Source organism: Brassica napus, chromosome C8 (assembly GCF_020379485.1).
Source record: "Brassica napus cultivar Da-Ae chromosome C8, Da-Ae, whole genome shotgun sequence".
Classification (NCBI taxonomy): domain Eukaryota; kingdom Viridiplantae; phylum Streptophyta; class Magnoliopsida; order Brassicales; family Brassicaceae; genus Brassica; species Brassica napus.
Window position 1 is genome coordinate 15,893,694 of NC_063451.1, and position 14,181 is coordinate 15,907,874.

The 14,181-nt window shown below is 35.3% G+C and overlaps 1 protein-coding gene and 1 pseudogene across 2 annotated transcripts; both read left to right on the forward strand.

Moving 5' to 3' along the window:
* The first annotated feature begins 2,380 nt into the window (after nt 1-2,380).
* LOC106349969 lies at nt 2,381-5,955 on the forward strand (annotated as a pseudogene).
* Nucleotides 5,956-11,003: 5,048 nt separating this feature from the next.
* Nucleotides 11,004-12,957, forward strand: LOC106349926 (methyl-CpG-binding domain-containing protein 2). 2 transcript variants are annotated; one of them, XM_013789886.3, is made up of 5 exons: nt 11,004-11,256; nt 11,487-11,970; nt 12,059-12,112; nt 12,214-12,362; nt 12,636-12,957. In XM_013789886.3, exons 2-5 carry the CDS (start codon nt 11,507-11,509, stop codon nt 12,743-12,745), a joined length of 777 nt encoding a protein of 258 aa, XP_013645340.1. In that variant the 5' UTR covers nt 11,004-11,256; nt 11,487-11,506; the 3' UTR covers nt 12,746-12,957. The 2 variants fall into 2 exon arrangements, with proteins under 2 accessions (XP_013645340.1, XP_013645345.1); XM_013789891.3 differs by having other exon boundaries at nt 12,663-12,957.
* The last annotated feature ends 1,224 nt before the right edge of the window (nt 12,958-14,181 follow it).

The window sequence follows — 14,181 nt, forward strand, 5'->3', positions numbered from 1 at the left end:
GAGCATTCGGTCGAGATGGTCGTGGTTCTGCTACTGTCGCAGCAGGTTCCCCGGTGTGGTTGTTGTTACGTGGACCCGTTGACGTTGTAGTCGAATCACACCCTGCAGCTGATTTGGTGTCGTCAGCGATTGTAGTGGAGAGAGTGCGGGAGTTTCCAGACCATTGTGTAGCCGCCAAACGTGTTTGCTGTTCGACTAGTAATGCTCGTTGTCGAGCCTCTGAAACAGAGCATGGATCAAACTGTTGGAGCATGTTTTGGAGCTGTGGTCATAAGCCTGCAATAAAACGAGCCACTAACTGATCCTCAGAGTCATGAATATCCATTCGTGTGAGCATCTGATAGAATTCGTTTTCATATTCCGCTACGGATCGTGATCCTTGCCGAATATTGTGAAACTTCTGAAACAATAGGCGCTCGTAATTGTACGGGATAAAAGTTTTCCTCATATGTTTCTTGAGCTTGTCCCATGAAGTTATCTTGTCCTTGCCACGATGAGTCCGAGAAAGTTTAAGTTGGCTCCACCATGACGCGGCGTGTCCGTGAAAACGAGTCGTAATGAGAGGCACCTTCTTGTGCTCTGGAACATCTTTGAATTGTATGAATTCATCGACGGTAACAATCCAGTCGAGTAGGTCCTCCAGTTGTGATCCTCCGTGGTACTCGGGAATATCAATCTTTAACCCGACGTCCACCTTGTGTCCTCGTTCCTGTTATGTCGTTCATGTCGTCGATGAAGTTGTCGATTGTTGTCGCCGAATGGGTTCTCATCGTCGACGTCATCGTCTTGTTCATCAAAGATAGGGTTGTTGTTGCGGTGTTGGTGTTGTGGTGGCGTTGCGTGTTGTTGTTGTGCGTTCGCGGGGTGAGCTGCAAACGCCGCTTGAACTCCAGCCTGAACTCCGGCCTGAATTGCTTCAGTCATCGTCCGTCTCATATTTTCTTGAAAGTTTTCCTGAAAGTCATCCAGGAATTGTTGCATCTGTGTCCATTCGTTAGGACGAGGTGCCATTGAAACCGAAAATGATAATCATGACTAGAATCACAATTAAAAGGTCTCTGATACCAATTGACGGAGCGGAAGTACCGTCTAGTAACCGATAAAGCAAAGGTAACGTTGAATTATGAGAATGCCCGTTATCTTAACCTTCTTAAGTCTGTTGAATTCTTAGAGAATGCCCAGAAGTAAGGATTCAAGAGTTGTTTAAAACAAAACCCTAATTTATATTTCAATAATCAAAGTCGTATCTCTCACAAAGCCGAGAAGACACTATATATTGTAAACATAAAAGCCTTAGTCGGCTAAGAAACTAAACCCAAACCTAATTAAAAGGAAAAGCAAACTATCATAGGAAAGGAAATATAGAAAACCAAAGCCGGTGTAATTAAAGATGTACGCGACATCAAGAAGTCAACACAGTGGCTTTGGATTCCAGTTGTGCTTTCAATCCTTTGATTGTGCTTATCGAGAAGGTAGTGAATCTGGATTGATGATCTACGATCACACATAGCATGGTGAAACAGTGGTGAGTTGCAGTCTCCCACACGCAACCAAGTGACCCTAGATCTCTGGAAAAGAAAACGTTCTTCAGCCAAGGCCAGTTTGTTCCAATTCGCATGCGCTTGCTTCTCACTCTCAGCAGTACTACATGAAGGAGAAGCCATAAAAGATGTCTCATTTTAATACCTAATCAGAATATTAATAACTTTCAAACAAAACTTAAAAAATCTCTAAAATCAAAATAAAAATTTTATTTTAGGATTTAAGAATAAAAGTAACTAATTTTTTATTAAATTTTAAATTTTATAAAAAATTAATTCTGAATAAAATAAAGAATTAGTATTAAACTTCATGAAACAAACTAAATTTGAAATTAAAACTAAAACTAATATTATGATTTTTCTAAGACTATATAAAATTTAGTTACTTTTATTCTTAGAACTTAAAACAAAATTTGGAATTTTGTAGATTTGTTTTTGAATTTTATATATTTTTAAAATTTTGTTTGAAGGTTACTAATGCTTTTGGTTTAAAAAGTATAGTTTTAGTATTAGAATAAGCATAGATTTAAAAGCAAGTGCATTAAAATGAGTAAAATAATTAGTTTGAATATTAAAATGGATATTTAAAAGTTTAGATATTTAAAAGTTTAATAAAATTTATTTGGAGTATTTTTATGGAACTTTTTTGCAGTTATTGTTATAAATCGCCATGTAACGTGCAGGGCGGGTGGATAATCTAATGGTAATAACATGACTAGTTTTTCAATTGTCTTTTTCCTCTTGGTAGCTCAAGAAAAGTTGGTCGTGTTTACTCAGGACCTTGACTTTCTTATAGTCACTCGTCAACGCGTCGTAACTCGCCACAACCCCATTATCGGTTTCGCGCCAATATCAACTTTTATTTCATATGAATTTTCCACAAATGCAAATTGAAGACACCCGAATCATGTCTTCTTAGGCCTCTTTGATTTTCCTTTTCCTTTTCTTGTTCCTCAGAGCTTCTGCTCAAGATCCCACTTACCTGGGATACAACTGTCCAGACACGCCAACTTATTCCAGCGACAGCACCTACTTCACCAATCTTAGAACCGTCCTGTCTTCTCTCTCTTCCCAAAACGCCTCCTACTCCACAGGACCACAGGGTTCCAAAATGCCACCGCCGGGGTTGAGCGGGTCGAAATTTTAACTAAAAAAAAAGAAACTATCCGCGGATTGGCGGGTCGTGCGGGGCGGGTTGACCCGCGAACCCAGGCCTATCCACAGGGTTCCAAAACGCCACCGTCGGGGAAGACCCGGACATGGTCAACGGACTTTTCCTTTGCCGGGGAGATGTCTCGGCGGAAGTTTGCCGTAACTGCGTAGCCTTTGTCGTCAAAGACACCTTAGATCGGTGTCCCGAGGAGGAAAAGGTCGTGCTCTATTACGATCAGTGCATGGTCAGATACTCTAACCGAAATATTCTCTCGACCGTAAACACCGAGGGATCTCTAGTGTTAAAGAACACCAAAAATGTTACATCTAACCAAAAAGACAGGTTCAGAGATTTGGTCTTGTCGACGCTGAACCCAGCCGCCGTTGAAGCCGCGAGCAGTTCCAGAAAATTCGATGCGAGAAAAGCCAATTGGACTGCATCCCAGACTTTGTACGGGTTGGTTCAGTGCACTCCAGATCTGTCCAGAGAAGACTGTTTGAGTTGCCTGCAACAGAGCATCAATCAGTTATCCATTGACAGAACTGGAGAAAGATTTGTTGTGCCTAGCTGTTCCGCAAGATACGAGCTTTACCTGTTTTACAATGAATCAGCCACTATAAAACCATCACCACCACCACAGCTGCTTTCTACTCCTCCGCAACCTGGTCAGAGCTTTGTCTTCTTCCTCTGTTTATTCATGTTTCAGAAATTAATGTACACAATTTCGTCCTTTCCATTGTTATTCGTTGATGAAACACAAAATTACCAAACCTCAGCACGCTAATTTTTATTTTTATTAGGAATTTTGAAGATGTTTACAACACCCTTAATTGAGTTTACACACAGCCTAGGACACACAGTAGCTTGTGACCAAACGATCTCTAACTTAACTTTTAACACCAAATCTTGTAAGCATGTTTCGTTTTAACAACCAAACTTGTGTTCCAACGAGTAATTCACTTGTTTTTTTTACTATCTATAAGAAAGCAAAAACTACTTTTTCAATATTTTCGACTAACCTTAGCAACACACGCCTCCTTTATATATATACCTTATATCTATGATCCCATAAGCTCATAGATGCAATGTTAAATTCATCTAGGTATAATAGAAAAAAAAATTCTCCAAAATAAAAGGAATACATCATAAACTAAATATTTTCTAAACATATCTACAGTTGCACGTTTTCTTCGATTAAACTCTCCAAATATCTTATTGACATTTCTCTCTCTCAACTTCACGTGCTACATTATCATCTTCATCGATACCTTGAATGATTGCCTTCATACAACACCTTCCAATATCTATAGTTTCATTGTCAACTTAAGATTTTTTTGAAGCCAACCCATCAATCGTACTATATCATCCATCTCTTTCTCCAGGGTCCTCACATGTGTATTGAGTTAAACTTTCTACAGATGCCCACTTTGATACCAATCGAAAGTGCAAGTGTATGAATTTCCACCTCATTTTTATTTGTTATTGATCTGCATTGTTGTTTGGAAAGCAGAGAAAGGTGGGAGTTCAACTGGGTTAGTGGTAGCCATTGTTGTGGCTATTATGGTGGCTGTTCTGCTTTTCATAGCTGGTTATTGTTTCCTTGCAAAGGGGTCAAATAAGGCTTATCACATATCATATGCACTTGATGGTAAATATTTCTAGCATTAACATTCGTTTTTGGGTTTGAACTTTCAGTGGTATCAGTCCTCAGCATCTTTTTCTTGCATCTAAGAGTTTCACTGTGCAACAGGAGATAATATAACAACCGCAGACTCACTACAAATAGACTATAGATCAATTCAAACTGCAACAGCTGATTTTTCAGAGAATAATAAGATTGGTCAAGGTGGATTTGGTGAGGTATACAAGGTAATATTTGCTCCTTAACTGCCTTAAGTTGTGTTTTGTCTTCAAATTTTGTGCCAGCACGTTTAGATAATGGGATGATGCTGATGAAAACGGTAGGGTACACTATTGGATGGGACTGATGTTGCGGTGAAGAAACTGTCAAAGTCATCAGGACAAGGCGAAGCAGAGTTCAAGAATGAGGTTGTCCTTGTTGCAAAGCTACAGCACAGGAATCTGGTTAAACTTCTCGGATTTTGTCTACAAGGAGAAGAAAGAGTACTAGTCTACGAGTATGTGGCGAACAAAAGCCTTGATTACGTTCTCTTCGGTTAGTTTCATTTAATACTTTGTTTCAATGATTCTTGAGTCTTGGGGATGCATATCATTATAGCTAACTGTAATATATGGCTGTGCACAGACCCTGAAAAGCAAGTCCATCTTGATTGGACTCGACGATACAATATTATAGGTGGAGTTGCTCGAGGGATTTTGTATCTTCATCAAGATTCACGACTCACAATCATACACCGTGATCTCAAAGCAAGTAACATTCTCTTAGATGCGGATATGAATCCTAAAATTTCAGGATTTTGGAATGGCTCGGATATTTGGATTAGATCAAACCCAACAAAACACAAACACAATAGTTGGTACCTAGTAAGTCTTTCTCTTAACTTCTCATACGTTATATTTTTGTTTTTGTTTTTATTTTTATTTTGGAGACTTAGTTTTTGTTGTGAGTTTCAGTGGTTACATGTCTCCCGAGTATGCAATGCATGGTCAATACTCAATGAAGTCTGATGTGAATAGCTTCGGTGTGTTAGTTCTTGAGATTTTAAGTGGCAAGAGGAATAGCAGCTTCTACCCAACCGATGGGATACATAACTTTGTCTCTTACGTAAGTTTTGAGCTAATCAAATTCTATATATACCTGACCATGATTGTAAGTATTGATTGATAGATTAATAATCTAGGCGTGGAGGCTTTGGACTAATGGGACACCTCTTGACCTCCTGGATCCAGTTATCGTAGATAATTGCCAAAGGAATGAAGTTGTTCGATGTATCCATATTAGTCTTTTGTGTATTCAAGAAGATCCTGTAGATCGTCCTACCTTGTCAAACATTGTTCTGATGCTCACTAGTAATACTGTGACATTGCCCGTGCCTAGGAAACCAAGTATTTTCTTTCAGAGTAGACCCAGAAAAGACCCACTTGATTCTGTTGATGATGCCTCGATCACAGATCTATATCCTCGCTGAAGACGAATGTTGTTTACCTTCATGACTGAATCCTAAATCAATCGTTGTTGTAAAATAAGTGGAAAAGGTGCTATGTTATATTGCTATTTGTAGTGTAACTGTACGCACAACATGTATGTGATGTAATACTATTTACGTGGTTTTCCGAGTATTGAGATTCCAGTGCAATTTATGAGGCATTCATTATGTTTTGGGCACATTTTCCTGGAAATAAATATGTGTACCTTGTTCACTTCGAGGATGAGGATCTTTGATGCTCAATCTTATTTAAGTCTAAGGCTCTCAATCTTACAAATCTTATTTAAGTCTAAGGCATGTTTGTTTCACATCTAGATGAATCACCTCGACGAAGATGAGAGTTTTGTTTGTTTAGATTTAAAATTGTAACTCATCTGATTGGTTCATCTGCATGAGTTTCAGAAATTTAGGTTAATTTTAAAGTTCATCCAGCTAAACCAATTTGGATCGTTTGGATGAAGATAGATCTGTCAAAATGGTATAATGTCTATTATGTCCCTAATATGATTTACAAATTACAAACCTAAACCTCATATTATTTTGTTATCCACGAAAATGACAAAACCGCCAAAAACGAAAAAAACACGTTTTCACGCCTAAATGGGAAAAACACGTTTTCACGCCTAAATGGGAAAAACACGTTTTCCTGCCATAACGGAAAAATGTGTTTTCTCGCAAAAACAAAAAAAAAATGTATTCTCCCGCCAAAAACGGAAAAACACGTTTTCCTGCCATATACGGAAAATATGTTTTCTCGCCAAAAACGCAAAAACGTGTTTTCCCGCCAAAAACTGAAAAACGCGTTTTCCGCCAAAAAATGAAAAACGTGTTTTCCCGCCAAAGAAGGAAAAATGTGTTTTCCTGCCAAAAACGAAAAACGTGTTTTTCCGCCAAAAACGAAAAACGTGTTTTCCCGCCAAAAACGAAAAACGTGTTTTCCCGTCAAAAACAAAAAACGTGTTTTCCCGCCAAAAATGCAAAACGTGTTTTCCCGTCAAAAATGCAAAACATGTTTTTTCATTAAATTCGTAAAATCAAATTTCTGCTAAAACTGAAAAAAATTATATTTTCCTCCAAAACTATTTTTATATTTTAGACAATTAAGAAAAAAGAATTATGAAACAAAAATAAAATATGAATAAATCAAAACAAGGATATTTTAGTCATTTGTTTACTAAATTCATCATGATGGAAATGAAAATAAAGAAACAAACATAAGTCTATTTAAATGATTCATCTAGATGAACCATCTAGACATACAAACAAACAATCTCATAAAATCTGGATGGATCATCTAGATAAATCATATAAATGGATCATCTGGATGAAGATGACAAATGGTAAAACAAACAGCCCCTAACTCGATTGCACTGGAGTTTTCTTAGAGCTTACTGACTCCAGGTGGGATTCTGAAAGCATCTCCAACGTGGCATTGTAGTTAGGTAGGTCTATTACCTTGTTTAACCCTTCTATAATTAAGTCTCATGTTCTTGGACCGTTTCATTGGAGCTTCCTTGGCCTCTGGTATATGCTCTTGATCCATACATGTGTCAGTCAACAAAACTCTCTCTCTCTCTCTCTCTCTCTCTCTCTCTCTCTCTCTCTCTCTCTCTCTCTCTCTCTCTCTCTCTCTCTCTCTCTCTCTCTCTCTCTCTCTCTCTCTCTCTCTCTCTCTCTCTCTATACTATGTGAAATATTAAATTCCCTTGTCATGTATAAGTGGTATACATTTTCGTTAATCTTCTATAAAACTTTGAATGGACCATCTTTTCTTGGGGAGAGATAGTCCACGACATGGTGCTTAATATCCTCTATAGAGTCAATAACCCGATCATCATCATCCAACAATAGAGTTATTTGATTTTGATCAACAATAATTGTCATGTGGGAAAATGCAGTATTTGCATCACCATCAACCGTCCACTGAATCCTTGAGTGTTTTTGTAGGAAAGAGTCTTCAGCCTTTGCAAGGATTAGCCAATTGTCATGTGGTAAAATGCAGTATTTGCATCACCATCAACCGTCCACTGAATCCATGAGTGTTTTTGTAGGAAAGAGTCTTCAGCCTTTGCAAGGATTAGCCATTTACCTCTTAATGTCGCCTCAGCCTCAACAGCCTGGGGTGAGGGAAAAGACAGAGAAACCTGTTGGCAGATGGCTCTTCAGTACCTTTAGCTTCCTGCTAATTCTTAACTGTTTTGAACCAAAGAAAGGAATGTCTTTCAGCAACCACTTACCAGTTCTGAAAAACCAGGGCAGATGTTTAGATGCACATAAAACTTGAGAGGTCTTTTTGTTTATTGTTTAGCTGATCCAAAAAGACACAACATGTTCTGTGATCTGAAATTCCGGGCTAGCCAAAGACCCTAGTAGATTCCGAAAACTTTGTGAAACAAACATCATTAGTAAGAATTTTGTTTAGTTTCTTACATATATGGCGGTTTGACCAAGTAAAAGTATTGGTCAAATAGATCCCTTTGAAGACAATCCCTAAAGTCAAGCATGTCTCTATGTGAAGAGAAAGGAGCAGAGCTAAAGTGATCCTTTGTAGAAATAACCTCGTTGAAATCCTTCAAAACAATCCATGGAGTATCAAAAACATTTTGTATGTTAATACGGTTTCAAATTTTTTTAATTAGTTTCTTATTCTAGTTTGTTAAAAAAAAAGACTTCATTGTAGTATGAGATATGAATAAGATAAGTTATTTGAATGAGTTGGCTAAATATTTTCTAAAATAATTGAGATCTGTCAAGCGTTATATGTTGTTAAAATAGATTTGGAACTTTCAGTTTCCACTGGGATTGACCTAATACGAGTTACCAAAATAATTGTTCAGGTAACAATTTATTGTATTTTAGTCAACAAAAAAGTACTCTCTGTATTTCACAAATATAATATTTTTTTTCATTTGTTTCTCACATATTAAAAAAATAAATTAAGTATATATATCACAAATGCATCATTTTGTGTATCAATTTTCAGTAAAAATAATAGTAAGTCAATAAAATCAATTAATTTTTTGAAATTTACGATTCACTATTATTAATAATAGAAATTTACAGAAAAAAAATTATATCTTTGTCAAACATTTTTTTTCCAAAATTTTTATACTTTTGGAATGGATGTAATACATGTTGCAGTAAATTTAGCACTTTATTTTGTTTAAACTGATTTGGAAAAGATTACATTATAGAAGAATTCAAAAATAATAATATTTTTGCACTAGAAACTAGCAAGGACAGGCATCATTGATTTTACCCTTTATTTATGCTGGTTTGTTTCGAAATAAGGTGTATTAGGTGTTTTCGTTTGAACAATAGCAGACAGAATTCGGATACCATTAACATAATACGAAACTAATTCTCATAGTTATATAGGTTTTTCTATTTTGTTTATTTTATCAATTTTGTTTCAAGTTAATTTTAGTTAAGATACAGTTGAACGAGGTATGGGCTACAAAGTACAAATCAATATATAGTCAGGATTGACAGTTCCCATCCAATATCACCATCGCAGAAACACAATATAAAAACCAAATCGTTCCCAAAATGAAACTTGATCCATTTCCGGAAAGATGTTCCACAATGAGAGATTTCAGAAAGAAAAACATAAATACAAACTACCAGTCAGTGCAGGCTTAACGTTTTACAATGCCCTAATCCAATTTAAAACTATGCCCTTTAATATATTTATCTAAATTATAGAACCACTAATATAAAAGTAACTGAAATTTGAGTAAAAAATTGAATCACATCCACTGTTTATAAAAAAAAAAAATTTTAAACACTAAATTATATATTTTTTTTTTTTTTTGCATTTGTCCTTGCAAAATCATTCATTAAACTAATGTAATAAAAAATTTAACCATAGCAATCTTTTGTTTACAAGAAAATCAATCTACTCCATGTAATCCCTTGCGTAACATGTTATACCACAAATAACTATTTATTAGTTTTAACTTAGAAAAACAATCATCCATTTACAAAAAAATATATTTTAATAGGATTTCTAACTTTTTGGTATTGATTCTCATAAAAAATTTAGTTCCATAAACATATCATCAGTAGTTATGTTTGAAAGCATATCATTTAAAAAACAAAAATTCAAATTCAAACATCGTGACTTCAAATTATCATGACTAAAAATGTCCAATAAATATTATTTTAACTAAAACTTAATCAATTTTATTTATTTGTAAATATTAATAAAAAATAAAAATAAAAATACAGTAGAACCTCTTTATATTAATAATGTTGGGACTTTGAATTTTTATTAATTTATAGAGATATTAATTTACAAAAGTTTCCTGATTTAGATTTTTTATTTTAAGATATATTAATTCTAAGATAAGAAAAATATTTGATTTTAGTGTATAAATATTAATTGTTATTTTTTGAAATTTGACATTTATATTAATTATATTATATTATTTGGTGTATATAATATATATTGTATAGAACTTAAATGTGGTTTTAGATATAATATTACTAAATCTAATCAAAATATATTAAGTGTTAAGAAAATATAAATATAATTCTATTGTGAATCTAAAACAAACAATATAATAATAAGTTTTTACTTATATAGAATATGTATACATATAAATTATTAATTTATAATTTTAATGAGACCATATATTTACATAGAGTTTTCTAAAAATTATTATCTTATTATTTTATCAATTTGTGTCAAATTTTGAACCGTGCCAAGTTGGGACCGACGAAATTTATTAATTTATATAAATTATTAATTTATCGAGTATTAATTTATAGAGATCTTACCGTAGGTCCATTTAAATATAATGATATAATCAATTTTTTGGATGAATTGTCCTCTAGGTCGGCCCAGCTAAAAATCGAGCAATCGATGCTTTGGATTACTTGTCTTCTGGGCCGCCTCTTATAGGAGTGGTTACTCAACAGCCATGTGAAAATATAATAAAATTATCTCTTATGAAATATAAATAAAATATATGTAGAAAGGGAATTAAAATATTTAGTCACACTATTTTATAAATAAAATATATGTAAAAAGGGAATTAAAATATTTAGTCATCATTTAAATATTTTAATTCCCTTTCTACATAGATTTTATTTATATTTCATAAGAGATAATGGTGAAATGCAAGTTTTACACAATGAGCTTGCAAGAAACATATAATCCTTTTATGCTAACATATCTTTCTTAAACAGGTAAAATATCATCAAAGATATTGACTAAAACATGTCTTTTTTATGCTAACATATTTATGCAAAAAGGGAATTAAATCATTTTATATATATATATCTCTCTCTCTTTTTATTTATGTCTCGACAACAGCACCCAACAAATCTAAAAGCTCTTGTTCGAATTGGTTCCCTGAGATTGTCGGATTATCAAAAATCTGTAGAGGGAGCCTTGGCGGATTCTCTCTGAAACCCATCTTCTCTTCGTGTAATGATCCTTCTCCTTCTCCTTGAACATTTAATCTTTGGATCATATGTGTAGGGATCTCGTCTCTCTTGTTGGTTCCATTTATATGGGGTTGATGTCAATCATTTTGAATGAATCTGTTCATTTTAGGGTTTAACTCGTAACGAATGAGCTGATTCTATCTTATCAGTGTGTTTCTTGCATACATGATGTGAACTCTTTTTTTTTTATTTATTTATCATTTATTACAGGAGGTGGTTCTGTATTGAGTATGTCGTCGCAATCCTGCCATGGGAATGAGTCAAACAGTGTAAACAAGGAAGGAAATGTTGACCCTTCCTCTGTGAGCGAGAATCAGTTGGTTCTGTATGACCCCAAGGGGAATGAAACCGAAGAAGAAGGAGCCGAACCTAACCAATCTCAGACTTCTTCGCACAAAACACAGTGTCCTTCCATTGGGGCTTTTACGGTCCAGTGCGCAACTTGTTTGAAATGGAGGCTAATGCCTTCGATGGAGAAGTATGAAGAGATTAGGGAACAGATTCTCGAAAAGCCGTTTTACTGCGAAACAGCTTGCGAGTGGAAGGCGAATGTGACTTGTGATGTTGCTGAAGATATCTCTCAAGATGGAACCCGTGTCTGGGCTATCGATAGGCCTAGTATCTCTCGCCCACCCGCTGGCTGGCAACGCCAACTCAGGATTAGAGGTGAAGGTGGTACCAAATTTGCTGATGTGTACGTTTCTTTTCCCCCTTCCTCTCTTCTCGTTTATATGTCACAGTTTACTCTTTGTAATTCTTTTTGTTTTTTGTTTTGTTTTCAGATATTATGTTACTCCTTCAGGAAAGAAGCTTCGATCGAATGTGGAGGTCCAAAAGTTAGTTTTGTGACAGCTTTATTTATGATTGATTACCAATTTTGTTTTGTTAGTAACTTATTAGATAGCACCCTAGTAATAAGCTCATTACTGGCTTGTAGGTACTTGAATGAGAACCCGGAATACATAACCCAAGGAGTGAAGCTTTCCCAGTTTTCGTTCCAAATCCCGAAACCTCTGCGGGAGAACTATGTAAGGAAGCGCCCAGCTCGGCCAATGGAACCAAGCGACGCCCCTGTAGCTATTGAAGGTATGTCCCCCCCCCCACCTGACTTGTTCTACATCAACTGTTTTGTTGAGAGTTTTTATAAGGAATTATCGGAAAACCCACATCCTTTATTTTGTTCCTTTTTTTTTAGTTTTTCATGCAAATATTACTACTTGTGTGAGTTGGAAAACTTTACAAACCACTTACTTCTCTTCAGCAGCTTCTTCTTGATTTTTGTGATAGTCTTAGGAAATGTACTTAAAGAACTTTGCTTCTACAAGTTTTCAACATCTGGGTTGTTTTGCTTCTTTTCAGCTAACCCACTGGCATTGGTATCCCCAGATGCTCAGACACCATTGCAGCCAACTGAGCCTGGACTTTGCACGCACTTGAAAAAGGCAAGAAGATCAGAGCCATCTAGCTAGACAAGACTCAACTATCCCTCTTCGTTGTTCTTCGATGTAAATTGAGCATATATTTAATTTTTTTGGGTTGGGTACATTGAAGAAATTGGAGAGGACATGTGGGTTTAGCTTGTTTTGTGTGTATTATCTATCTCAAACTCCTTTAATAGGCAGAATATTCGTCTTTTGTTACAAAGTTTCTGGATATCCATGGAACTTCTTTCTTTCGTTAATGTTTTTTTATTAAACTCAAACTTGATAGATTGCCAAATTTAACTGAATTCACAAACCCCCTAAACCCTGGTATATCTGCATATAAGGTCTAGATAGCTTTAGGAAAAGTGATTTACTTGGTTGATTGCTTCTTTTGTTTCCACCCTTTAGTGATCATGTCATAAAACATATTTTCTACAGCTTTGAAATGCTTCAAGCCTCTCTAAATTGAATAAACCATTAAAGAAAAAAAACGAAAATATCCCTTCTTAAAAAAAAAAAGTTTAGTAACACTTAAAATTGAGGTCTTGTTTTATGCTGGTTTAAGTCTGTGGGAGTTCTATAACTCGCTAGCTTTGTATTTTCCCCTGTGTAATCACTATGTCAGTCGTATTAAACGCATAGCACCATCCGTTTTCGAAATTTCTGACACATGCATGATGCGTTATGTCAGAATTTCGTACAACTAAGTGATCCTCTCAGGCAGTGTCTTAAGAAAGTTATCAACAAGAAAACACCGATATTTCCTTCTAATCGAGGTCTTAAATTATATAACACTTGTGTTGTTTTTCTTATTCACCATTGACATGGACATCCTCAGATGATCAGATAGCATTTAGGCTAGGTAAGCCAGCCGACCTTAGGCTTCACATTTCATGTCAAGAATCCTAAAGTGGTAAAATATTATTGTATTTTTTAGCTCACGAGGCAGATTCTTATAAATAATTATTCAAACAATGATATTCACATGACTTAGGTTATAAGTAAAAAAGTTGATCTTAACATTGCCGCCTAGGGTCCAGTATCCCCTATCCCCTCAAGGTGGATCTTGAATGTTACAAGCTGGATAACATCCAGCTTGAGAAGAAAATATTCAAATTATGTGTCCCAATACCTTAGTCAATATATCCGCAAGTTGAAATTATTCTAAACATGCTTGGTAATCGTGGCACCACAAATGAGTTTGTCCCTATGAAATAACAACCCATATCAACATGTTTAATATGAGCATAAAATATTGGATTGTACGTAGGAAGATGAATTGCAGATAGACTCTCAGATGTTAGATTCGGGTTTATTATGGACTGGAAGAAGATTGTGCAACACTTGTACAGTGGACACCAATATCTGGAAAAAGATTGTGTAACCAAAACATTTCAGTGACAGTATCAGCCATGTTCCTATATTCAGCCTTTGCGGACCATTTGATAAATACCTCAGGGAAGAAGCGGGGTAGAGGAATT